This window comes from Pogoniulus pusillus, chromosome 24 (assembly GCF_015220805.1).
Source record: "Pogoniulus pusillus isolate bPogPus1 chromosome 24, bPogPus1.pri, whole genome shotgun sequence".
Classification (NCBI taxonomy): Eukaryota; Metazoa; Chordata; class Aves; order Piciformes; family Lybiidae; genus Pogoniulus; species Pogoniulus pusillus.
In genome coordinates this window covers 2,165,411-2,193,393 of record NC_087287.1, presented here as the reverse complement: position 1 = coordinate 2,193,393, position 27,983 = coordinate 2,165,411, and the positions used below count along the sequence as shown (strand labels likewise).

The following is a 27,983-nucleotide window of genomic DNA, read 5'->3' as shown; positions in this document are numbered from 1 at the left end:
AATTAGGTGAGGCACAAAAATACATTTCAGTGCTTAAGCCTCTCCAGTGAAAAGCTCAACCAAGAGTAAATGAGATTACAAAGTACCTCCAGACCATACTGCACAGCTAATAAGACATCATCTAGAGAGAAGTGATGTTTTCCTCAGCCTGCTTTTTTTTTTCCTCTCCCAGAAGTGGACATTGAACTTCAAGTGGACATTGAACTTAAATGTGCTTGACTTGCTGCATCAGAGACCCTCCACTCAATTGGCTTTTGCATTTAAATGCTTGCCTTAGAGAAAACACAGCTATTTTTTGGTCTTAATTTCTGGCTACATGGAAGCATGGGAAAATGTGTGAACTCCAATTCACCAATACAGACACCTAAAGTCCATAAACCCTCCCAAACAGAATTAATACAATCAACTACAGAAGAGAACCTTCAAAAAGCAGAAATTTTGCTGATGTATCTTTTTAATAGAAAGTCTTCATTATAGGCAAGCACTTATTACAGCCATAATTATTGTATCACACATGAGCAAGCTTGGACTATTCCTCCTTCAGCACAAAGTTGCCAAGAGCTCTCTAAAACCACAGCCAGAAGGAGAAGCAGGCATGCACAGCAAGCCTGGCAAGTGCAGGGCCCTGGTTCACACCAGAACAGGTTGGATTTCTTCAGTCATGGGTCCTTGAAGGACATCAGCATTTGGCCCTGACAGGGAGGCATCAGTGGTCAAAACCTTCCCAGTCTTTCCTTTCCCAAGCAGACATCATAGAATCATAGAATCAACCAGGCTGGAAGAGACCTCCAAGATCATCCAGTCCAACCTAGCACCCAGCCCTATCCAATCAACCAGACCATGGCACTAAATGCCTCATCCAGTCTTCTCTTGAAGACCTCCAGGCACGGTGCCTCCACCACCTCCCTGGGCAGCCCATTCCAATGCCAATCACTCTCTCTGCCAACAACTTCCTCCTAACATCCAGCCTATGTTTTCCCCAGCACAACTTGAGTCTGTATCCCCTTGTTCTATTGCTGGTTGCCTGGGAGAAGAGGCCACCCCTCACCTGGCTACAGCCTCCCTTCAGGTAGTTGCAGACAGTAATAAGATCACCCCTGAGCCTCCTCTTCTCCAGGCTAAACAACTCCAGCTCCCTCAGCCTCTCCTCATAGGGTTTATGCTCCAGGCCCTTCACCAGCTTTGTTGCCCTTCTCTGGACACCTTCCAGCACCTCAACATCTCTCTTCATCTCTCTCATCATCTTTAATGCTGACATAAGGTATCTGGCTAAGTACAACTGCAGCTTCAGCTCAGCATCAGGGCTCACTTGCCTGAAGAGCCTTCATCGGCGCAGGCAGATTACCAACTCCCAGATTAAATTCAGGCTTGCAGCACTAAATATCAAGGCCATCCCATGAGGATGCAATACAAAAGCTCTGCTTACTGCGCTCCTCTTATCTCTTTGGAGGACTCCTCCCACACTCTGTGAAAAGGCTCAGATATTCCCTGCCTCATTTTCATCTCCTCCAATGAGTTTCACCGCTTTTAAACCTGCCTCTCTCCAGGAGCTAACTGTGCCACGCAGCTGTGCAAGCTGCCCAGGCCACAGCTCCACACGGCACCATCAGCAGAGGTGCTCAAAAACCCTGTGCCTAGGCAAGGCCACGCCAACACCTCTGCCCAGCACCGTGCCCCACTACACAGGGCACACACACCCCACCTCAGGCACCTGAACAGCTGCCCTTGGCACCGCATCTACCTCACCTCAGTCTGAACAACTCCAGAGGCTCAAGCACACATGCGATGCTGTGCAGTAAGAATATCAGCCTCCTTCTCAAGCACCTACTGCACAATCCCCAGACACAGCAGCAGGATCAATAGAGCCTGCTACAGCAGATACAAAAATTACCATCTTTGCAGAGGAATCACCTAGTCAGCAGTGCATTAATAAGCTCGTTTCTGCAGCAGCTCTGTGGAGGGAGCCTTTGGGGGAAGGGTTCTCTCAACGACGAAATGAATTTTGCAGATAATTCTGATCTTGACAGCAATCAGACCCCTCCTAGAGTGAGGGATGCTTGGATGACTGGTATCACTCTCCTCCTCCTTTCAACTGCATTTACTTGGGTTTCCTAATCTGATTGTAACTGTATTCTCTACTGCCAAAAGAAATCTTGGGTTTGGGGCCACACAAAGAAACCTGAAGGGTCAGCACATATTTTTTTGAAGAAAGCAATTCAGGAGATTCCCTTCAAAGCAAGCAGACAAAGCTATCTTAAGGCTGCTCCACATTTTCTCCAACCACTGCTGTGATAAAATCATTGTCTCATCCGAACGCCAAAGGTCTGGTCTTAGCAGGCAAGTTGTAAGGGGTGAGACTTTCAATCCCCTTTGATTATGCAGTGGAGCACTTCATGCCCCAGGAAGGCCACAGACACAGCAGGGCTATTTGTGGCATAATCACTGCAAGAAAAGGTGGGGAACAAAAGCACAAATAAAAACAGCAACTGGCCCCAGTGACTTAGGAATAGCACAGCCTTCCCTTCCTCTTCTGAAGTATGACCTGCAGTAGGCATGGCCAAGAAGGTGCTCTAATGCTATTCATCTATGCAGGGACACAACAACCCACTGACTATAATGAAAGCAAAAACATCCCTGCAAGGATGAAGATGATACCCCAGAATAACACCCAGTGCTTTTTTGTTACTCACACTGTCATGGCTCCAACACACAGGCAAAAACACTAAAGCTTTTTTAAAGCTCTTATTTCCCTGCAGATCTCTGTTTACATTGAGAGTTTGGTTGGGTTGGCTTTTTTTTCATATATGCTAAAACAGTGAAACAAATTGCTCTGAAAAAAAAAAGAAAAGGAGGTCCTGCTGAGCATGTAAATGTATGGGGAGAGATGTGGAGATGTCTACAACTACCTGAGGGGAGGTTGTAGCCAGGGGGAGGTTGCTCTCTTCTCTCAGGTGGCCAGCACCAGAACAAGAGGACACAGCCTCAGGCTGTGCCAGGGGAAATTTAGGCTGGAGGTGAGGAGAAAGTTCTTCACTGAGAGAGTCATTGGACACTGGAATGGGCTGCCCGGGGAGGTGGTGGAGTCGCCGTCCCTGGAGCTGTTCAAGGCAGGATTGGACGTGGCACTTGGTGCCATGGTCTAGCCTTGAGCTCTGTGGTAAAGGGTTGGACTTGATGATCTGGGAGGTCTCTTCCAACCCTGGTGATACTGTGACATGTGCACTCTTTACAAACTGGCAAAACACCAAGTTTTGCCACGGAGTAGCATTTAAAAGTAAGATTTTTGTTGAAACTCTCAAGCAGGATTAAAAAAATACAACCAATTACATTTCTGCCCTGAAGAGAGTTAGTAAAATATTCAAGCATGCAGAAAGGAAAGTCAGGCACTTGTCTGCTTTCATTATGATCAATAAAAGCTGTCAGCTCATTAGCATATCATTAGCTACCCTGCTGTTTCCAAAGTGTTAATGCAGAGAAATATTAATTTGCAGCCCTATAATATCCCAGAGTTCCCAGGCTCTGACTGCCTGCGTAAAAGGAGCCTTTAAGATGGGCGACTCTGGTATAACTTCTTCTTCTCCTCTGTAGCTATAAACATATGTTTACCATCTGGGGAATGATGGGAAGCAGCTGAGGTAAAAAAAAAACCCAGCAGCTGTAGAATAAAACGATGCTATCAATTGCACTGCGCTGTGACAGCTCTCAGCTGCCGCAGGATGAAACCCTCCCTAGGCTCTGAGCCGCTCCCGGACCAGCCTTGCAGGTACGAGCCAGCTTTTGCCTGCCTTTCACAATTAAGAGCTGTTAGTTGCTGTGCTTAAATCATTTTTGCATCCAATCAATCCTCCCAGCTTGCTGAAATCGGAGCGCTTCGAGCAGAGGGCCTCGGAAAAACAGCGACTCACACAAGTGAAGCTCTCAGTTCATAAGACAAAAGGGAAGGGAGTGGGAGGTAAATCACCTTGGAAACAAATCCATGCCAGCATGGAGGGCAGGCAGGTTGGCCTAGCACTGCACTACAGACAAACAGCTTGCACTGAAGCCTGCTATCCAAAACTCGAGGAGATGTCAGAAACTTTGCTGTAGCCTGCTTACAAAGCCAAAGAAGTCATTTTCAGGTGGGGGGGGAGTTTGTTGGGGCAGTTTGTTGGTTGGTTGGTTCAGCAATACAGCCTCAAGCAGGGAAACATACAAGCCTCACCAGAGGGCAAAAAAAAGCTGAAACAAACATATTTGGGGTTGTTTAGCCTGGAAAAGAGGAGGCTCAGGGCAGACCTCATTGCTCTCTACAACTACCTGAAGGGAGGCTGTAGCCAGGTGGGGTTGGTCTCTTCTCCCAGGCAACCAGCAACAGAACAAGGGGACACAGTCTCAAGTTGTGCCGGGGGAGGTCTAGGCTGGATGTTAGGAGCAAGCTCTTGCCAGAGAGTGATTGGCATTGGAATGGGCTGCCCAGGGAGGTGGTGGAGTCACTGTCCCTGGACTTGAAGCAAAGCCTGGATGAGGCACTTAGTGCCATGGTCTGGTTGACTGGCTAGGGCTGGGTGCTAGGTTGGACTGGATGAGCTTGGAGGTATCTTCCAACCTGGCTGATTCTATGATAGTGCAGAGGGCTTTGCGTGTTGTAGGTCATTTCTCTGGCCTTTGCCAATTTTGGTGATCTGTTGCCATTAACTGAATCTGAAACACATTGTTATTAATTGAATTCTCTTTCCTCTGAAAAGTTCCTCAGTCCTGTAGTGGCCTAAACAATGATGTCTTGGGGAGTCTCCTAAGTGGAAAAAGACAGGTTTCCCAGCTAGCAGGTAGGAGCAGCCTGAGCCCTTCCAGCTAGCCAGCCTTTCAGCCTGGGCAGTCAGGAAGCAATGGAAGCTCCAAAGGCCAAAGAATCTCACAAACAAAACTCAGGGACCCATGATTCACTCCCTGATGAGACACTCAGCAACATACCCAGTTGATAAAAACAGAAAGGAAGGTACCCCAGGAACAGAAATATCTAATGGCTTGCACCAAGGCAAACACACTGCATACAATAGCCAGGATCTGTTGGAAGGATCTCAGGCTCTGGTAGTCAGTGCTGACAGGGACAAACAAGAAGTCACCCAAGGCAAACAGCATAAGGCTGAGTGCATTCTGCATGTGAAGTCAAAGAGGAAAAGGCTCCCCAGGGTACGACCATCACTATCCAGCCAGGAAACCACAGCAAAGGTGCTGCTTTAGGAAGATTTGAGGGTGAAACCAGGAACAGACTCCAGCACTGCCTACAGTCTCATTCTGTCCCCAGGAGCAGAAAGGCTGAGCACAGCAGGTAGATGAAACCTAAGGGAAGGAAGTGAAACCAAACTCCAAACACCATGCACTGCAGCCAGTGGCTGGGATACTCTGCCGTGCAGGAAGAGATCCTTTTCTCTGAGTCGTGGATCTGCCTCCAATCCTAAATCCACAGTGCCTACTGAAACTCACAGAGCAGCTTTCAGGAGTGGAAGGCACCTAATGAGAACTGTCTTGCTGACTGTCGATTCATTTCCTCCTTAGAGTGGCATTTCAGATCTGCTTACCTTAAAGAACCCATGTTTCCTGTTCCTCTGTCCAAGCCACAAATTGCTTTCAGGTGTCAAATTAGTTTCTGGGGGATCGATGATGCGCTCATAAATCCTGCAAAGGGAATACATTGCCATTACTGGATCCCTCCTGGTCCTCTGAGGAGCTCCTAGTCAAAGGCAGGGAACGATAAAAAACAAAAAGTAGAAGCAACAACAACAGCAGCAGCAGCAGATTTTCAAAGTTTCCTGAAATGCAAAATGCATCATGGATAGTTAAAAGGTCTGCTTACAAAACATTTGAAGGTGTTAGAAGCTCTAACACATGAAGACTGCATGCAACTGAAACTCCTCTTGTGCAGCTGTGCAGCCCTCTGCCAGCAAACCCAATGCCAGAACACACCATAGCAAGGAAGGCAATAAAATGAGACCATCCTAGCCTAGGGGTGGTCCATTCAAACTCCAATCCCCACTCTGGAGAACAAGTGCAGTCACAAGCTAGATCCAACTAGGATAGCACCCCATGGATGACACCCACGCTGGGGCAGTTCAGGAAGGACTGCAGCCCACAGGGAAGGACTCACATGGGAGTTCATGGAGGACTGTCTCCCATGGGAGAGGCCCCACAGTGGAGCAGGACCAGAGCACATAGAGGAAGGAGTGGCAGAGAAAATACAGGATCAGCTGACTGCAGCTTCTGTTGCCCAGAACTGCTCAGGAGAAGAGGAGGAGAAATTGGGAGTGAAGTTGAGCCTGGGAAGAAGGAAAGGATGGGGGAAGGTGTTTTAAGATTCAGCTTTATTTCTCATTACCCCAACCCTGGATGTCTTTAAGGCCAGGTTGAATGCACCTCTGTGCAACCAGACCTAATGGAAAGTGTCCCTGTTCATGGCAGAGGGGTTTGGAACTGGATGATCCTTGAGGTCCCTTCCAACCCTGATGATTCCATGATTCTAAAACTGAAGATCTGCTCAAATGCAGGACTGCTGCAAACTAAGAAGGAAGAAAGAATTGACAAGTGCTGAGTTGCACTGCCACATCAGGAATTTCTCCTTGGATACACAGCCCATCTTTATTCAGGTTAATAATGTCCTCACCAGAAACTGTCTTATCTTGTAAAAAGCCTGGTCAGTATTCCATAAAGAACTCCATTTCTGCTAACAGATACAATTCCCATGCAGATCAGGTTCAGCAACACTATGTATTGAAGAATATTTGATTTTCACTTACCTGGCCTAGTTAAAGTTTATAAAGGAACTCTACAATATCTGTCTGCAATTACATATAAAACAAAGCCAAAATCTGACATTACTAAATGACATTTCAACAGCAGCCAGCAAGGAAGACACAGCAGAGACAGGCTAAAGTGGTTTAGCTCAGCTTGTCTGACAACAAGAACTTTCTATCTACTGCCAAAAGCTGTAGCAGCCTTGCTTCCAGAGGCCTCTCAGAAAGTGCTGTTCTACAACACCTGCTCAAGATTCTCCACATTTCCCTCCATGCTTTACTCTAATTACATTGCTGAAGCAGGTATTTGCCTTAAATTAATTAAAGGTCAGTTTGTGCCTTATTCCATATACATCTAAGGGACTGGCTGTTCTTCTCCATAGATCTGCCCAGGGAGTGACAGGCTTAGGATTCAAGAGAAGGCATTCCCTTGGGAAGCGTGAGATGTTGAGGTGCTGGAATGTGTCCAGAGAAGGGCAGCAAGGCTGGGGAGGGGTCTGGAGCACAGCCCTGTGAGGAGAGGCTGAGGGAGCTGGGGGTGTGCAGCCTGCAGAAGAGGAGGCTCAGGGCAGAGCTCACTGCTCTCTACAACTACTTGAAAGAAGACTGTAGTCAAGTGGGGTTGGTCTCTTCTGCCAAGCAAGCAGCAACAGAACAAGGGGACAAAGACTCAAGTTGTGCCAGGGGAGGTCTAGGCTGGATGTTAGGAGGAAGTTTTTGGCAGAGAGAGTGATTGGCATTGGAATGGGCTGCCCAGGGAGGTGGTGGAGTCACCATCCCTGGAGGTGTTGAAGCCAAGCCTGGCTGGGGCACTTAGTGCCATGGTCTGGCTGACTGGACAAGGCTGGGTGCTGGGTTGGGCTGGATGAGCTTGGAGATCCCTTCCAACCTGGCTGATTCTATGGTGTTCTAACCTAGCATTCTCCTGGGAAGCATCCCTGGCATTCCCTTGCAGTGCTCCCAGAGCAGGTTTCTGAGAAAGAGCAAGACTCCACAGGTGTTGAAGCCACACTCTACAGACAAGATTAAGGTGACACTGGTGTAAGGAGCTGGTAGCAAGGCTTCAGCCACTTACAAACACATCAACTACTACTGATTATTCATGTGGTTTTCCAGGAGCTTTCCACACTTAGAGGAACCCACAAAGTGCAGACAGTTTGTAACAAACACATCTTGAAACGTAATGAGCAAAGTTACTACTTAAAGGTGAATCTCTCTTACAACTGTTGCTTGTGAAGTGGGAAAAACCCTTAGCCTGCTCCCCTTCCTACCCTGGTTTTCTTTGGGAAGGAGAGAGGTGTGTTTCATGTTCAAAAAGTGCAGTTGCTCAATAGCCACAAAAGGATGCTTCTTTTTTTAACAGCTACATTAAGCTTCCACATCATTCTCACTCCCCTGCTTGGTTTTTTGGGCTGAGGTATGTCATCTTCTGTGGCTTTATCCATGCTTGACCAATACTTTGTGTCTGGCATATGAATAGCTAAATTACACCTACTACACTTCCAGTTTATGAAATGCAGGTCTAGAGCTCCTTGGAGATCAGTTTCCAATCCATTTGGCTTTGATACCCACACAGAGAAATGTGCAACACACTTCACACGAACAAGAATGCTCAGAAAGAGGACTCCAGGGACCTGTGGTGTCTAAAAATACTGCAGACTGAACAGCCCCTCCAGCATGAGGAGGGCCAGGGCTCCAGGTTAATGGAAGCTCTGCTTCATACTTAAGACATTCAGATTTATGACTACTGCACTCCCTTTCCAAGAGAAAACTTCATTTGCTCCTACTTTGGGCTGACATATTTCAAAGAAGCTAAACCATAAAGCTGGAGTAATAGAGCCACATTCACTAACCACTGATCCATTTAGCTAAACACAGTAAGAACAGCTCCTGCTAACTGCTCACTGACAAAGACCCACAATATCCTTGTGGTTTGTCTCTGTGTCTCTGCTCTATCTGCACACTTTGGTTTATTGAGGACTCTTATGCAATCCTCAGAAGCACCTTTCTGAAGGACACATTGCAAACAGGCATCTGTGACATAATGAACCAAAAAAACCCCAGAAAAATCTATAAAGTAATTAGTAGGTTCCTGAGAGGAAGCACATCTGAAATATTTGCATGCCAAATCACATTCACACTTCTCTGCAGAGAAGCAGCAGCTCTCTAGAAATCAACTTCTGTTTGACAGGAGAGATTCCTTCCACACATTCAGTCTAAAATCACAGAATCACACAGTGATGGAGGTTGGAAGGGACCTCCAGGGATCATCAAGTCCAACCCCCCCCATCAAAAGCAGGATCACCCAGGGTAGTCTGAACAGCAACACATCCAGGAGGGTTTTGGAAGTCTCCAGAGAAGGAGACTCCACAACCTCTCTGGGCAGACTGCACCAGGGCTCCATCACCCTCACTGTGAAGAAGTTTCTTCTCATGGTGAGGTGAAACCTTCTATGTTCAAATTTGTATGCATTGTTCCTTGTCTAATTACTGTGCACCACCTAAAAGAGATTGGCCCCAGGCACTTGACACTCACCCCTCAGATATGTATAGGCACTGATCAGATCCCCTCTCAGCCTTCTCTTCTCCAGACTAAACAGCCCCAGGGCTCTCAGTCTCTCTTTATAGGGAAGATGCTCAAGACCCCTAATCATCCCTGTGCCTGTCCATTAGACTCACTGCAGCAGGTCCTTGTCTCTCTCAAACCGGGGAGCCCCACACTGGACACAGTGCTGCAGGATTGCTCTCTAAATTCTTCTCATGATCAACATAATAGATACAAAAGAGGGAAATGCTCTAATTTTACACGTGTGGAAACTGAATCACAGCAAGACTCACTAACCAAAACTCACAAAGACTGAGTCAGGGAGGGTCACTGCCCAAAGTCTAAGCCACTAGGCTAGACACCACTAGGCTTACCTGCCTCATTCACTGGGGCACATTCCCCATGGAAAAAAAAACCATTGCATGGAACTGTGGCTCGCAGTGATTAAGATACCTTACAAGTCAATTTCAGACCTGAAGAGGATTTCCACTTCTGTGGGGATACAGCTCTACTTCCTACATACAGTATTTGCCATGTCAGAAGTGTTTTGGAAGGAGCTGAAATATTTAGCAGAACAGGAAAATAAACTTTGTGTCTGCTCACATCAGCCAGCGTGGACTGATCAGGAGATGCAGCTGCAGACAAACCTCAACAAGAAAACACACTCCAGCTGCAGCTGTTGCAAGAAAGCAGCACACCAAATCAGAACACCTTCAGCTTTGCTCAGGTCTAAAATATGAGCTGGTTACTAAAAATCAGAGCAATGCCTCCTCAAATTAATAGGCTAGATAGGAGCCAGCCAGACTGAGCTACCAGCAGTACAATTAAGAACCAAATAGCTGCAGGTTAAATATTCTTGTGGCTGAGGAATCTCAATTCTCAGTCCCTGGCCTCTATCAGTCCAAGAACTTTGGCTTTTTGGTTCCTGATGTTGCTGCCATATTGACTGTGAAATCTGTAAATGTCCACATAGTGACAAGGTGGTGAACTCACTACACCCAATTCAATGCCTCAAAAGTTTACATCTGCAGTGGAGCTAGTTCTCCAGAGTCACTTCTTTAATGAAGAGACATCATAAGTGTTTCTAGGATGTGATTCATCTTACAGTAAATGAATCACTCTCAGAAGGCACCTCCAATAATCACACAGCAACCCTGACACCAGGGTGAATCATCACAACAGGTTTTTGCAATTCAAAACTTGACCCTCAAAGCTGACAATCTCTTGCAACCATTTGCCTCTGCATGTATCCATCTGGATCCTCAGATGCTTTAAATAAACTGAAGGGTCTGGAGAAGCCACACGAAATAATGCACTGCTCAGGGCAGTGCCTTTGCAAGAGCACACCCAGCTACTGCAGCAGAAAGCCAGAGGAGAGAGGTAGGTTTTGCATCAGCCTTTTTTCCCAGTCTCACTGCTAGAAGGACTGGCCACCTTGACCTGGACAGAGTGCAGAGCTGTGCCCAGGCCAACCTCATGACATTCAGCAAGGCCAAGTGTAAGGTCCTACACCTGGGTGGGTGCAATCCCAAGCACAACTCCAGGCTGGGTGTGGAATGGCTGAGAGCAGCCCTGAGGAAAAGGACCTGGGGGTCTGGGCTGATGAAAAGCTCAACAGGAGCCTGCAGTGTGAGTGCAGCCCAGACACAACCCTGTGCTGGGCTGCAGCAAGAGCAGTGTGGGCACAGGGCAAGGGAGGGGATTCTGCCCCTTGGCTCTGCTCTCCTCACACCCCACCTGCAGTCCTGGGTGCAGCTCTGGAGCCCCCAGCACAAGAAGGTCATGAAGTGTTGGAGCCAGTCCAGAGGAGGCCACCAAGATGCTCAGAGGGCTGCAGCAGCTCTGCTCTGAGGACAGGCTGAGAGAGTTGGGGCTCTGCAGCCTGGAGAAGAGAAGGCTTGGAGGAGACCTTGGAGTGGCCTTGCAGTATCTGAAGGGGGCTCCAGAAGGGCTGGGAAGGGACTATTGACGAGGTCTGGGAATGGGAGGATGAGGAGGAATGGGTTTGAACTGGCAGAGGGGAGATTCAAACTGGATGTTAGGAAGAAGATCTTTGCAGTGAGGGTGGTGAGACACTGGCACAGGTTGCCCAGGGAGGTTGTTCATGGCCAGATTGGATAAGTCCTTGAGTGACCTGTTCTAGTGGGAGGCATCTCTGCCTATGGATGACCTTTGAGGTCCCTTCCAACCTAAACCACCCTATGATTCTATGACTGCTGCCATCTCCAGCTGAGGCTGCAAAACCCTGGCACATCTGAAACAGTGCATGCCAGATCTCCTTCCACAGACCGCGGCAAGAAAACAATCAGCTGCTCCCCAAAGTTTGTCTGCCACATTTCCTGACTGCCAACTGCACAAAGAAACTGATGATCCTGTCTGTCTCGAGTTTTAAGACACAACATTGGCATTTGTCTTTCTGAAGGGATTAAGAACTGGTTTTAAAACGAAACACCAGGATATCCTTAGAGTTTCCTCTTCCAACCCATTTTCTATATGCTTCCCAATGAGAACATGTCAATAAGAGCAGGATTGGATTTTCTTGATGGTGTTTACAGATAGGATGCATTCTTTGACATGCATTCACTTCTGGAGCAACTCTACCTGAATTATTCATTCCACTTCCACTGTAAAATAATCTTCCTGAGGGAAACTCTGATTTTTTGTGCTCCCTCCTCTGTCGCAGTACAGGAGTTTGCAATCGCTTAGCAGAGGAAAGCAATTTAGATTAAAATCACAGGGTTTAAGGGAAGCCTTTTGTTATTAAATTTCGAATATACAATAGTGACTGCCAAATATTTAATCAAAGTTGCTGTTTAGCTCTGGGAGAAAAAGCTGGGAGTGTCCAGTAGCAGTTTACATTAAGCGAAAGGCTTTGGAGTTTTAAGCTCTCTGTCATCTATTTCACTGATTTTCCTGCATGATCACAGAGATAAAGTTAATATATTCTGCTTCTCAGTTGAATTATTCCAAGTCCATATGTAAATTAAAAAGTACAAATGTATCTAAATAAACTACCTGTAAGCAACCTCTTCTTTTTCTTCCCTTTTCATTCGAGAGAAATGCGAATCACCTCTGATGATCCTCTAACAAGCAGGAGGAAAATGAGTGCAAGTAAAGGTGGTGAGAGGAGTACACATCACTGGCAGCTTCAGGGCTTCAATTCCCCACACCCAAATTGCATATGGGTAAGTTCACAGAGGTATTACCTGTGTGGGGCTTCCTCTACAAACCACGTCAGACTCTTCAGTTTCCTACAAACTCATCAGTGAATTTTAGCAGCATCTCTTGGGTACTAAACAAAAATCAGTCACTGGTAGTGATTAGATGATCAGGTAACTGGACCTACTAAATGGTATGACACTGGCCACTTGAAGAGCAGAACTCTGTCTGTACAGTGCCTTCCAACTAAGGATCTCCAGATCCTTAGTTGAACTCAAGCTCCTTTACAAACAAAAGGATGTTGAGGTGCTGGAAGGTGTCCAGAGAAGGGCAAGGAAGCTGGTGAGAGGCCTGCAACACAAACCCTATGAGGAGAGGCTGAAGGAGCTGGGGGTGTGCAGCCTGCAGAAGAGGAGGCTCAGGACAGACCTCATTGCTGTCTACAACTACCTGAAGGAAGGCTGTAGGCAGGTGAGGTTGGTCTCTTTTGCCAGGCAACCAGCAACAGAAGAAGGGGACACAGTCTCCTTGTTCCAGGGGAAGTCTAGGCTGGATGTTAGGAGGAAGTTGTTGCCAGAGAGAGTGATTGGCATTGGAATGGGCTGCAGCAGTGCCTAAGGTGGCATATGGGCCAAAAGAATTCCTCCTCTTCAGTGCTGAAGGAGATGGCAGCTACAACACAGCCTTCTGGCATTAAAACCTACAGCCACAACTCTTAGATTTTCCTGTGACAATGGGTATTTATCTTTAGATGTCTCAATATAGAATTGAGAGCTACATAGCTCAAATATCACTTTTTATAGAATCAACAAAGTTAAGAGAGAGCTCCAAGTTCACCCAGTCCAACCTAGCACCCAGCCCTGGCCAATCAACCAGACCATGGCACTAAGTGCCTCAGCCAGGCTTTGCTCAAACACCTCCAGAGATAGCAACTCCACCACCTCCCTGGGCAGCCCATTCCAATGCCAATCACTCTCTCTGACAACAACTTCCTAACAACATCCAGCTCATACTTCCCCTGGCACAGCTTGAGACTGGGTCCTCTTCTTCTGTTGCTGGTTGCCTGGCAGTAGAGCCCAACCCCACCTGGCTACAACTGCCGTTCAGGTAGTTGTAGACAGCAATGAGCTCTGCCCTGAGCCTCCTCTTCTCCAGGCTGCACACCCCCAGCTCCCTCAGCCTCTCCTCACAGGGCTGTGCTCCAGACCTCTCACCAGCTTTGTTGCCCTTCTCTGGACATGTTCCTGGCATTTTGGCATCTCTTTTTACCACTTGTGAACAACTATCACTGCCCAAATACCTGAGCATAAAACACATGCAGCAGCAGGCTTTTTATGGTGCACACAAGCACCAACTGCAGACAAAGAGTCAAATCCACTCAGAAGTGAAACCAATGGCAAAAATCTGGGAGTCACTAAAAGACACCTTTAACCTCAGCAAACACTGAAGCTGTTGCTAAACTACAACACTGAATAAAGCCTCCCTCTTAAAAGCTAAAAGCACAGCACATTCATTTGTTACCAACCATCACACCAAAAGCCCACCTCAATTGAATCAAACATTCAGACTACATCCCAGAGGCCAAAGATCAGTAAACTAAGACTAAGCAATTAAAAACAGATGCCAGAAATAAAAGGGATACATTAATTCAATGGGTTCTTCCGAGGTGTAAAAGAAGAAAGGCTCTTCCCATGCAAATTAAACACAAAGAAGCCCTTAGAGTGAGATGGACATGAAATTTAGAAAGCTGCATTAAAGGATCTGTGAAACAGGTAGCAAACAAATAAGCTTACCTGGCATCAGAAAACAAGAGGGCAAAAATGCACATCATAGCAGCCCCAAGCAGCACTGGGTGCTTCAGGTCTGGCTGCACAGTTAGCACCAAAATAAAGCTCTACCCAAAGAAAGAGCTAAAACTGCTGCTGCTTGTCACAAAGCATTTCTTGGGTGAGAAGTGGCAGTGCTGAAACTTTCCCTCTATTCTATCTACCTGCATTACACCAGGACATGCCAGCCCCTGGCCCCAGCTCTGTAGCATGCAGGTCCTTGCAACTGGCAATCACAGCAGAGCCTGAAGCACAGTAAGCTTTCAGCTCAGATGCAGCCCTTCCACACATAACACATGCAGCCTTCCTCTCATCTGTCTCGTCCTACTCTCAGCCCCAGAGTGACTTTACCTAGTGTAGTAAAACATTTGATTCCACTGTGTTCTGCACTGCTACAAAAAACTAAAAGGAAGCCAACCACAAGCACCCTTTCTACTAAACAGCTCCTGCCCCTTGCTCCAAACACCCATCTGCTGAGAAGCTGATTGCCTTACAGGATTATCTGAGCAAGGGGTTGCTGCCATCACTGTATTATTTGTGTATAGTCATAAAATAGCCTATAGGCTGAGGGATCTGAGGTTGTGAAGCCTGGAAAAGAGGAAGTTCAGAGGTTCATTGCTGTCTACAATTACTTGAAGGGAGGCTGTAGCCAGGTGGGGTTGGTCTCTACTCCCAGGCAACCAGCAATAGAACAAGGGGACTCAGTCTCAAGCTGTGCCAAGGGAGGTCTAGGCTTGATGTTAGGACAACGTTCTTCAGAGAGAGAGTGATTGGCATTGGAATGGGCTGCCCAGGGAGGTGGTGGAGTCATCAACCCTGGAGGTGTTGAAGCAACGCCTGGATGGGGCACTTAGTGCCATGGTCTGGTTGATTGTCGAGGGCTGGGTGCTAGGTTGGACTGGATGAGCTTGGAGCTCTCTTCCAACCAAGTTGATTCAACGATTCTCTTTCCCTTTAGGGCAGAAGATAACTGCAGGCTGAGGGCTACAGACTTCACTTGTTAGCATCCTGCCTTGGCTGCCTCAGTCCCACCTGAGTGCTGCCATTACTGCTGTCTCAGCACTATGCAGTGGCTCTCCCTGGAGCTGCCACTCCTCCTCCCCATTAGCCACTGTCCCTGTAACCCCGAGGAGGGCAGGCTCATTCCCTGCTCCTCAGTTCTTACTGCAGGTTCATTGGATAACCCACATCTCCATTTTCCCAAGGTAGTTTTCAACTGCCTGGTTTAGCCTTGGTGCTTTGAAAGATAGCACTGCACTCTCTCCATAATAACTAATTGGCCATGACAGAGGAGGTGTATGAAACATACAGTAAACATAGAGCAGGCCATTATACTGCTTCTAAAATTAAGTTTTGATGGAAACTGCCAAGCAGACAGACAGGAAAGCACTCTCCAGGGACAGCACTCTGGTCTAGAGCTCATTTCTCACAACAGCTGACACAACTCAGGAGGTGAAAGCATGGCTTAGCTGAAGTCAACGAGAGTTCTCGCTGCAGACTTCACTGGGGCCAGGATTTCACCCCAGGGATCCTCGCGTCAGGTCTCAGGTAAGTGGCTGGTTTGACACAGAAACACTCAGCCCGGGCTGAGGCAGTCCTAGTTGCATTAGCTGACACAGAGCTAGTGATTTGTTCTCACTTGTGACAGGCAGAGGGAATGCCATTAAAACTGCAGCTCAATTAAGGGATGCAGTTGATTCTTTTATCGGTGACTGGTCTCAGATATGAAAATGACTGCTGGGACTGGAATTTGCATGCTATGCTACTCCTCTGCTAAGGACCAGACTATCAGCTTTCACCTCACTGCTCCTCTGACAAGAAAGCTGGGGAAGGTGTGTTGTGACAGGACAAGGGGCAACGGCTTTAAACCAGAGCAGGGTAGATTTAGATTGGATGTTAGCAAGTTCTTTACCATGGGGGTGGTGGAACGCTGGAACAGATTGCCCACAGGGGTGGAGATGTTGAAGTTCAGGCTTAATGGGGGTCTGAGCAACCTGATCTAGTAGGGGACGTCCCTGCTACTGCAGGGAGGCTGGACCAGATGACCTTTAAAGGTCTTTTCCAACTCAATGCATTCTATGATACTTGAAGGGAGAGAGGGCACTACAAGATCTGTGCCACCATCTAACACCCTTGAGCCACCACAGCCACTCTCACAGGGTTTCCAGCCCTTCTCCAATGCTGAGCCTCCAGTTCCCCACCCCTGAGGAACAAACACAGCTGCTGCTGCACCACTGCCCTGTGTTGGGAGTGCTACCAGTTTACATGTCACTGAGTGGTCCCATCACTGGGACTGTCAGATTTCGAGTAGCAATAACTGCACTCAAGCAGTCTCCACCTCCCTTCAAGATAACTTGAGGATTTTGACAACATTCCATTTCTTAAAAGAATTACCTCTGGGGAATTACTGCTGTTCTAAGTGGTCCAAGATAGACTCCTCAAGTGCTAAACTGCTTTTCACAAAACTCTGGGCTGGTTTCACAGACTTCAGCACTCCCAGTCCTGTTTGCTCAGTTTCCCTCTTACACCTGAACAGCACACAGGAGGTCTCAGATCATTTGGAAAATCTCTGTTCTATTTGCTACATGGAGATTCAGATCTCAAGTCAGCTTCTGAGCAGATCAGAGAGGTTTCAATCTGCTCAGTGGCAAAGGTCCAATGCTTTTATAGAAGTATTTAACTAAAATTATACTACCATTTTCCAATCCAGCTCCAGTATTACCCTGTGTGACTTCCAGTTCTTAACACCAGAATTTAGCTATAACCACTTGAAATGGAAGAGTTCATTTATGGTTTGGATCTCAGTTCATCTGCCTGTCTGAAGGAACATAATTGTTTTTATAATCTGAAAAGGGAGAAAAAAAATCACCTCCAAACATTTGCTCTATCTGGTTGATTCTCAAATTACTATGATCACCTCTCTGCCTGTATGATCCCATCAACACTCCAACAAATGGAAAGAAAATAGACCCAAGTTATAGGAGATTTCCCCTGAAATCACCCTGAGGAAACAAATACTCAGACACAGTTCAAACTGTGCAGGCTACATTTTCCCAGGCTGCTCTTGTAAGCAAGCATTGGAATTTAAGGGCTTATTGCTTTAACATTAAAAAAAACCCAAACAGTCTACCTTATATTGACCCAAAGTAAAAAAACCTGAGATGAACTAACACACCTATTTACACATTTTAATTGAGACTTGCTAGTCTTGATTTAAGATCATTTTCTCTACCACTAGCCATCCTCTCCCTCTGGCACACCCATAGCAAGGAAATATGAATGCAAGATACCAATGGTAAAGCATTATGCATTGCTCCTGCCCTGCTGAAGTCATCACCTTTCTATCCACACTTGCAACTCACCAGAAAGCACCACAAGTTCCCACTTTTGATTTGGGTGAGCAGCAAAACCACTGTGAAGTCAATGCTCAGTGGAAGTTTGGCTTTGCAGCCACTGAACTCTGACTGCAAAGATCCCTAAAACTCAGCAGACTGCCACAAGGTCCTGATCAAGACTCCTTATTGAACCCCTGAAGGCTGACTCTTCAGTAACTGCCATCAGCAGGATTAACTCCTGGAAGAAGCAGCTAATGCAGGCTCCAATCTGAGCAGCAGCTATAGGAGCTTCTGCTGCAGCACAGTGCCCCAGGTCCTTGTACTGACTGTGAGCGGTTGCTGCCTTCTAGGAGCGGTCAAAGGATCCAAGAGAGAGAGACACAGAGCAGGTTTGTTACCATTTCTTTCTATAGTACTTCCCCAGCACCTTTATAAACACTCATGGCCTTCTCCCAGTTCTATCCATGCACTACACCAAAAAAAGCTCAACTGGCTTATCTAGGACAAAAATAAACTCATCATAATTAGAGTCTGGGTTAAGATGCATCAGCTAAGATACACCAGCATTCAGTCTTCACTCACATCCAACCTGCCCTTCTGCCGGTGCATTAGCCACTCCATGAAAATCCCTGGCTACTAAAAAGCTCCTTTTAAAAGCACCCAACTTTCCTCAAGTAATGCTGAGTGCATCTTGAACATTTCCTTCCAGCTTAACTACAATAACTGTAATGATACAGGCCTGACAGCAGCTGCCACGACATGCCAGCTGGAGATCCCTCTTAGGCTAAGAAGTTTATAGCCTCCCTGTCAAACAAAAAGGGACAATGGGCAGGTGAAAATTAACTTCCAACACACACCACCACAGCTCTAAAGTTGGGTGCACCTATAACGCACAATTACCCAAGTAAGCATCACTCTGACAGCTTTCTGCTTCAGCTTCAAGAGCAGAGAAGCAATCTAGGTCACCAAATCATACTCAAACGCTGAGAGTAAACCACCTAGCTGCACAACACTACCACCACGACACCTTCTCTCTCAAGAGCAAGTGGTTTACAGTAAGTAAAGCAGTGAAACCCTCTTTTAAATGCACCCCTTCGCTTTCTTCAAATCTATTACCTTTTAATTGAAGACACAGGACTTTGTGGAGCTAACCTCAGGTTGGCAGCCAGAATCTCTTATTTATAAGGATTTGGAGGTCTCCTGTTCCCATCTTTGGATTGTGTTGCTTTAATTTATTTATTTTCCCAATTAAGAAGTTCTCACTGCTCATGTATTTTTTATTCCCTAAAGCACTGTTCTATCAGGAGAAACATAACAGAAGCAGACGACATGTTTTTGCAGTTGGAGACTGCTTCCTAGCCTGCTCCAGTTGTTAATCTATTCTCTTACACTCTTACCAGCCCCCCTCCATCAAACAGCCAAAGAGTATCCATCAAATCCACAGGATGTACTCATAGTAAAAGGCACTCCAGCACTTTTTTTCCCACTGGAAAGCATTCATTTTATTTTTATCCAGCAAAGTGCCTTCCTCCCTTTTATGCCTGCAGACAGAGCTGAAGTAAAAAGTAATACTGATACTGTCAGAACAGGTGAGTACCTCTGGAGCAATATGGCTGCTGAGCAATTAAACAGTAAAAACATAAAGCAAGCTCTCAAGCTTACATTCCCCAGATTAGGCACACTGAGAACAATTTGGGACATACATTTCTTTAATAACTTGTCAATAAATACATTTTGACACAGCACCTACCTACCACCTCTTCAATTTGTGCTATTCCCTCACTCTTTTCTCAGCACTATTAAACACATGGATGCACACAAAAGCAGGGGAGCATTTCCTTCAGTCCTAAAGACTATTTTGGAGGTCCCAGTCTCAGGTGTTCTGAGTTTCCTCATCAACCACCAAGCTCACAAAAGCTTAAGTCTTCAATACATTGGGAGATAGAGTTCCTGGGGAAGAGGGGTTCTAGGGAAGAGGGGTTCTGGGTTTGCTGGGCTTTATTCCTTGAAATCCTGACAATCTGCCACCTTGCAGTCTGCACAGCTTTCAAAGGGAAAACAAAAGCTCAACGGCAGACAGAATGTCCAGAAAACAAAAAGCATCACTTTTAGACATGCCAAAAGAATCTTCCAGGTTTCTCAGAAGCTTCCAGGTGGGACAGCAGGAAAAAAAATAAATTAAAAGGTAAATAAAACTATTCATTAAAAAGTGCCTTGCTTGATTAAGTGAAATCAAATTAAAATGCCTCTGACATGCCTATCTATTCTTCAAGTTTTCAGGTACGCTGAGTGCGGCAGTTCACAACAGAGCAGACTGCACACCAATCTATCACACTTAAACGCAATCACAGCCAAACCTAACATCAGGCAGCGCCTAAACTGCAAAGATGCTTTTCCTGCTCCCCAGCCAGCAATCAGCCTTTTCCACGTTGGTTCATAACCACAATGAATCACTGCATTTTAATTCTTCGTTTCCTTTTCCTCGCCCCGTGGCACTTTGCTGTGCTTTTTTTAACCAGAGATTTTCCCAAGACTGCCCTTCCCCAGTTTTATTGCTGTAAGTACAGAGTGTCTTTTAAAAACCCCCACATCACTGAAGGTATTTTCTTACCTGTTGCAGTCCACGTGGAGCAGAAGGTGGGATGCACTAAGGGACACAGCTATCTTATGCCACTGCCCATCGGCCAGCCGGTAGGGGAACACCTCCGTTCTCGACTTCCCATTAAACCTGTAGTGATATCTTATCTCATCCCGCAGGCCACTGCTCTCCAGTTCAAAATAGCTGGGATTTAAAACAAGAAGAACAATCAGTTCCATGTTTTGGTTTACCCATTGCTTCTGTCACTTCTTTCTTAATTCATAAGCTTCTCTAACCAAGCACTGCATGGAAGGTCACAACCTAAAGAGGATGCTCAGCAAGGATTAGCTACTAGTTGGTTTCGATAGAAGAGGCAGAGATCAAGACCATACATTCAGTGCACTACAAAAACTGCAACACCAATTACACAAAACCAGCTCACACTCAAAACACCATTTGACAGTGCTGGAAATTGAAGTCCTCTTTTTACCCACAGAACAGGATCAACTCACGAGAAAATGATCTCTGCTCTGCTCTAGTCACCAAAACGTTCTGGATAAGCACAGGATTTGCAGGAAATGCACAAGTAAAGACCTGCACATATCCTTACCAATGAACAGCCTACAGGCCATTAAGTCAAGGAAACAACAGGCAATCATTACATTTTTATTTACTATTTCAAAGTCTGCTTTTTAAACATCTGATTACTCTTTATTTACTATTTGAAAATCCACTCCTTAAAACCCTGATTACTCTGATGACTCCCCTAAATGTAATCACGCTCCACTCCTGACTTCTGTTGTTAGAGCTGTAAATGTGCAGCTTCATAAGGGAATCAAACCTCTCAGCTGGATTAAGCATCTCAACACCTGGCATACACAATCAGAACCTTCAGTTGTCATAGGAGAACAGCCACAGGAGGACTAAGGAAGCACAGCTACTAACTGACTTCATGGCACTGGGAGGACTCAGTTCTTCTTCCAGGGGGATCGTAGTTCCTTGAGATAGGAGCACACTGACAGTGTCTTCTCTTGGAACTCAGATCATGCAGAGTATTTACAGCATATCAAATCAAGGCTTTCTTTTCCCTGCTAAAATGAAGCCCTGGATAGAAAGGAGGGGATGCAGATCTCCTCTCATAGCAGACATAACTCTACAACTAAGTGCAGATGTTGGCTTGCCCAGTTAGTCCCCATCCATGTCTGCCTCCACAGAACCATGCCCTTCCCGACCAGACAATGCCAATTTAACAGTTGAAAGATGAGTGCTAATTTGGGGTAAAAGAAATAATAATGGCTACAGTAATGGAATCCACTTCCAAAAACTCAAGGCAGCATGGAAGAAATGAGTACCCAGGTGCTGACTTTCACCTTCCCATAAGCCTCTCACACTGCTCAACTGTACACAGACCTAACAGGCAGTGTGCACAAGTGTCGCAGGAGGTGTGTGTGCTTCACCACGAGTAGCTCTCACCAGCTGAGAGTGGGGGCTCTTTTTCACCTGAAAACAGAAACAGAGCTCTTGGGGAGGGACTTACTTAGGTGATAAAACACCAGCTGGGAATAGGTGCAAAAGCTTGCAACACAGCAGGAGGGGGAACCACCAAACCCATAAACCTGGACCAAAAGAGAAACTCAAGCCCTTCTCCATCCTGCCAGTGCCTTGCAATTACATTTTTCATGCAGCATGTGAGCGTATTCAGGTCACCTGAGTCAAGGTGGCAAAGTAAAAGTAGACACAGGCAGATAAAAGCAAACCCAACACAGAATGAAAACACAGCAGGCATGAGTACAGAGTGGAAAAAACAAGAGAGGCTGTTGTGAAGGGACTGACCTGCTTCATGAACACAGGGGCACGAGGTGGGCTCAGAAAGAAGGGTTTCCAAAACACCAGCAGTGGTGATTAATGACTGCTACGACCCATTAAAACACCTAAATTACAGTCATGAGAAACCTGGAGAGGGACTTGTTGTCTTCTTTTATTTTGAGCGCAGCCAATGAACAGAAGCTACTACTGCTGGCGTTTCAAGCCAGGACAGCGCTAGGACAGGTACTGTCAGCGAAGTCTTCCTTGCAAAGTTAAACGTTTCCTAATTGCCATCTGCTGCCAAAGCACAAAAGGAAGCCATCAAAGAGACCTTCTTTCTCTCTTGTTCAGATAAACAGCAGTGAGGCAGGCAACTCAAAAAACACCCCAAAAAACGCTGCACAGCATTCTAGCCTCTCTCACACACAAAATATATGTGTGTGTGTGTGTGTGTATATATTCATGTCATTGATCAGAGCAGCTTAAAAGCCTGAGAGCAAGAGAAGTCCTGCTGCAGGGAGCACATCTCTTCCTGCAGTCATCCTTCATAATCTCTTACAGCCACAGAGCTAATCGTTTACTACACAATGTTTTGTTTGCTAACAACAAGGCAGCAGTTCAGCCCTGGAAAGGTCAGTCAGATACTGTACTTAATCACATCTCTCCTCTATTATACTGTACTTAATCACATCTCTCCTCTGTTACGTGAGCAGCAGAGGGAATTGCAAAGCAATGTAGCTTCTCATCTGACAAGCTTTAGTGCCAATAGTTGCTTCAGGACTGAAAACAGCTTCTTGCTTAGGCACTGAGTCTATTGTGAGTCTCCCAGCTAACTCATATAGTACAGAAGAGACTAGTTCAAATGTACTATCAAAGCCAGTACTAACATTTCTACCTACCTACTGGGATCAGTATTATCCAGTGTACTCATTAATGACCTGGATGAGGGCACAGAGTGCACTGTCAGCAAGTTTGCTGACAACACCAAGCCGAGTGGAGTGGCTGCCACACCAGAGGGTTGTGCTGCCAGTAAGAGAGACTTGGGCTGGAGAGCTGGGCAGAGAGAAATGTAATGAAGTTCAACAGGGGCAAATGTAGTCATGCACCTGGGAAAGAACAATCCCATGGATCAGTATAGGCTGGGGAATGACCTGCTGGAGAGCAGTGAAGGGGAGAAGGACTTGGGAGTCCTGGTGGATGGAAGGATGGCTGTGACCAGCAGTGTGCTTTGGTGGCAAGCAAGGCCAATCTCATTCTGAGGTGTACCAGAAGGGCTGTGGTTAGTAGGTCGAGGGAGGTTCTCCTGCCCCTCTACTCTGCCCTGGTGAGGCCTCATCTGGAGTATTGTGCCCAGTTCTGGACCTCCCCCCACCTCAAGAAGGACAGGGAGATGGTTGAGAGAGTCCAGCAGAGAGCCACAAAGATGACTGAGAAAGTTGAACATCTTCCTTATGAAGAGAGCCTGGGGAGGAAGAGACTGAGGGGTGACCTCATTCATGTTTACAAATATGTGCAGAGTGAGTGCCAGGAGGCTGGAGCCAACCTCTGCTGGGTGATGTCCAGTGGCAGGACAAGGGGCAATGGGTGGAAGCTGAGGCACAGGAAGTTCCATGTGAACCCAAGGAAGAGTTTTTTTTCCCTGTGAGGGTGACAGAGCACTGGAACAGGCTGCCCAGGGAGGTTGTGGAGTCTTCCTCTCTGGAGATATTCAAGAACCATTTGCATGCATTCCAGTGTGATCTGCTCTAGGTGATCCTGCTCTGGCAGAGGGGCTGGACCAGATGAGCCTTTGGGGTCCCTTCCAGCCCCTGACATTCTGTGATTCTATGATCTGCCCAAATCACTGCTAGGCACCACAGGACTGTATAAAACACTGCATTTTACCTCTCTGGTGACAGGAGAGGAGGATGACAGCAGACAAACCCTGCACCTATTTTTCACTACACTTCAGCAAGTGCAAATCAGAAGCAGTTACACCTAGACAGCCATCAATAAACCACAGCCCACAAAATGCTCACAGTGGAAACTGGCTGGATTAGCCCACCAGCTGTCTATCTCCAGGAGTTCAAAACACAAGGCAGTGCAAACCACCACTCTTGGCACTGGTTTTATTTTTGAAGGTGCACAAATTCTCATCAAGATGTTGGCTACACATACACACACTTCATCACATGCACAGCTCAGAAAATGTAGCTGTCTTGTCTCCACCAGAATATAATTCATGTGCAAATAGCTTTCTCAATAGCAAACATCTTCTCTTTCCTCATCTTACCAGGCTCTGAAGGAAAGCCTCTTCAAAAGCAATAACATAAAGGCCATTCATTCTTGGCAATACATGTGCCTGCTCTGTGTTTAAACTCTAAGCTGCAAATTGTGAAATGGAAAACAAATGAGTGGAAAAACATAACCTTGGGCAAGAAATCATCAACCTGAGAGAAAATAATTAGTAAATCAGAGAAAACAAATTGATTTTTTTTAATATCTATCTCATCTTTGACTTGAAACACACAGGGGGGTTTTATCTACTGTAAGCCAAGAGATTAACATACAAGGGGTCAGAAAATGAATGAATCCCTATCAGGTGCTTTGCAGGTACTGCCCAGCATTTCACCAGGAGAACACAGGAACAGAGAATGAGCTGGAGTCCTGACAAGTCTGCAGCAGCTGGGACAGCCTCAATCAGTGTATCATCAGTAGGCAAGTGTGGACTTCCAGCATTGCCATGAGCATGTATAGAGTTAACCCTCCTGGGGGTGGTCTGAACCTAATCCCAAGTGTAGTGGTTAGCCCACTCCTCATCTAGACCCCCTATAAAAACAGAGGAACTTGCTGTTTCTCTTTGCCCTCCCTGCCTGCCAGCACCACCCTTGTTCCTGTTGCCCCTGTTCTTGCCACCCATCCACCCTAGCACATGGTGGGACCACTCCTACCTGAATCTACCTCCATCCATTGCCATCAATCTGGTTGTGTGTATATATATGTATATATATATATCTTGTTTCCCTTCCCTATGCCTCTTTGTAACTCCCCTACCTTAAATAAAAGGTATTTATTGTTAAAGTCCAGTCCAACCTAGCACCCAGCCCTGGCCAGTGAACCAGACCATGGCACTAAGTGCCTCATCCAGGTTTTGCTTCAACACCTCCAGGTACAGTGACTCCACCACCTCCCTGGGCAGCCCATTCCAATGCCAACCACTCTCTCTGCCCACAGCTTCCTCCTAACGTCCAGCCTAGACCTCCCCTGGCACAACTTGAGACTGGGTCCCCTTCTTCTGTTGCTGGTTGCCTGGCAGAAGAGCCCAACCCCACCTGGCTACAGCCTCCCTTCAGGTAGCTGTAGACAGTAATAAGATCACCCCTGGGCCTCCACCTCTCCAGGCTAAACATCTGTGCCAAACAAACATGATGCATTTGCAGATTTTACTGCTGCTGAGTTGTGGCAGTGGGGAGCACAGGGAGGGCTCACAGATTCCAAGACTGGAGCCCAAGAAGAGCTCTGGGATCTGTGGCCTTCTGAATCTCCTTACATAGCACTTCTTGCTCTTATCTTTACGATGCTTGCACCTACCACAAGACATTGAAATATCCCCCAATGAAGACAGGGCTCCATCTGGTAAGCCTGAGACTGATTAGATGCTTGATAAGAGCTCTAAGAACTAAAGCAAAGCTACTTTTTACACTAGATTCTGGAATGTTCTCCTTTATCACTTTCAAACACAAATAAAGCAGAGCTGCAATTCTAACTGTACAACTTCCATCATCCCTGATCAAGTGTCGAACGGAGCCCCACAGCCTCTTTCAAGCAGCAGCACCAGCACTTACAGCAGATGCTCTTAAAGCTACTGAACAGATGTCCCAGGGCAAGGCAGTAGGCACAGATGGCATCTCTGTGAATATGTACAAACTTGGGGTTGCCATCCAGTCAAAACACTTGTGCATCTGCTTAACATTGTGTGAGAGAAGGTCACAAAACCCCAGGAGTTCAAGGGTGGAAGCACCATTCACTGTGCTCTCGCTGCAGCAACGCCACGGTGTCCGTTCTCTCAGCTGCTGGGAGAAAGAAAACCACTGCCCTAAGAGGAATCAAGCTGTTGTTGAATAGCAGCTTCTGGAAAGTTACATCAGCCTGGTCAGGGCACAGGTTTGTCACAGCAAAGCCAATTCAAAGGAACGTCAGAGACCAGCCCGTTTGATGTCACCAGCCACGAGTTTGGGAAGCTTCTGCACAAGTTTCCCTACTCGGATACGTTTGCACACAGCTTTTTCATTTCACAATAGCACTGTGCCAAACAATGTCAGAGCAGTTAATGATGTTTCATGATAAAAACTGCTTCAGGCAAGACTGTGCCTTAAGCATCTTCACAGACATCTTGATGTATCCAGACACAAAGAGCCATGGAATCTACTTGCTTTGTCACAAAGATTTCAGTGGTTTCAGCATACAGAAACTCAGTGATGAATCACAGATCGTTACTCCCTTGGCCTTCCACTGCTCCCCACCACTGATGGAGTCTGCACACAGTGGAACACACAGCAGAGTGGCGTTTCAATTGTGCTGCCAAGTGGCTCAGCCTGGACAGCAACATGAATGTATCTGGGATCTTGTTCTAATGCTTCCCAGGGGAAAGCAAGTCAGGCCAAGAGCAAGCAGTAGGCACATTGCACTGCAGATAAGCTGGCAGGCACCGGCCCAGGGCATCGCCACAGTCCATGAAGCCATACAGAGCCCAAGCAGTGCCTCTGAGAGATGAGATGCATCTCTTCAAGCAGAAGTAAATGCTCACCTTACTGCTGTCACCACAGTTCTGTAGGGATGCAAAACCAGAGTGAGTAGCAGTTGTCAAGGCAAGCATTTCAGTTACTTCCACAGTGCTGTTCTCCCAGCCTAGTCACTGTGAGGTGACAGGGTAAGATCCCAAGCTCTGAGGCACTATGCATTGCCAAAGAGGGGCTTCTGAAGAAATGCTCTTACACGCTCGGGTGTACAGCTCTAGTCCTCCACTGTATACTGGCAAACCATACAGAACTGCTCCCTACAGGGAGTGCAATCGAGGGGCTGCAACACAGATCCACGCAAGGTCAGTCCTACCACTCCTACCCCGGCAGCAATCATGCACTGATAGCATCAGAGCTCACAGGCTCAATCAAACTGCCATCAGCTGGCACAAAGATGCTGTGAACAGAAGCATCACCTGTCGCAACGAAGGTACCTTGCTGAAAAATCATATTAAGTTTCTACAAAAGCAAAGGCAAAAGCTAAGTGCCAGATGCTGTGCAAAGACTCTATCATCACCCACAGTACTCCTCCTACACAAGCAAATCCAAAACAAGCCAAAACTTAATACCAAATTCTTTCAAACCCCTCAAGTAAGAGCCTGAAAGTTCCATTTCGCTGTGTTGTTGGCTACCTAAACAGGGATTTTTCAGACATGTGTATTCTTTCGTTGCAAACAAAAGGAACTAAATCCAGTCAATTAAACAACTTTATTTTTCCACCCAAGCCACTCTGGGGACAACAGGAATCATGTTATTACAACCTAGCTTGAAACATTTAGCAATAAAAACACCCACGCTGACACTTGCCATAAATAAACACTTTGTCTTTTGTTCTCCAAATCTTCTAGGTGACAGCTGGGCATGCAAGCTGCAAGGCAGCACTCATTTATGATGCTCAGAACGTGCATTTGTGTACCTGCAGCTTGGCAAAGGACATCCAAATACAAATTTGCTCTCGTTTTTAATCATATAAAGAAAAAAAAGCAACCCCAGCATCTGCCCACCAGCAAAAAGGCAGCTGGAGCCAGAGCTGGTACCCAGTAGCCATGCATTTTCAGAGCATGCACTCTAAGGACTGACCTTAAGCATTCTTTGTTCCATTTTATATGACTAAAACACTATCTTCATAGAGCCTGCTATCTCCTTACTATCTCAAGACCTGGTCTGTCTCCTAATCATAGTAAACCAAG

General features: G+C 46.5%; 1 protein-coding gene across 8 annotated transcripts in view; it reads right to left on the bottom strand.

Annotated features, from left to right (window-relative positions):
- Positions 1-27,983, bottom strand: part of NELL1 (neural EGFL like 1) — a 322,104-nt gene that overhangs the window by 259,303 nt on the left and 34,818 nt on the right. For all 8 annotated transcript variants that reach the window (XM_064163058.1, XM_064163057.1, XM_064163059.1 and 5 more), the window contains exons 4-5: positions 20,243-20,413; positions 5,559-5,655 (exon numbers count right to left, since the gene is read on the bottom strand). In XM_064163058.1, the coding sequence (XP_064019128.1) occupies positions 5,559-5,655; positions 20,243-20,413 (268 nt within the window). The remainder of the gene's footprint in view (positions 1-5,558; positions 5,656-20,242; positions 20,414-27,983) is intronic.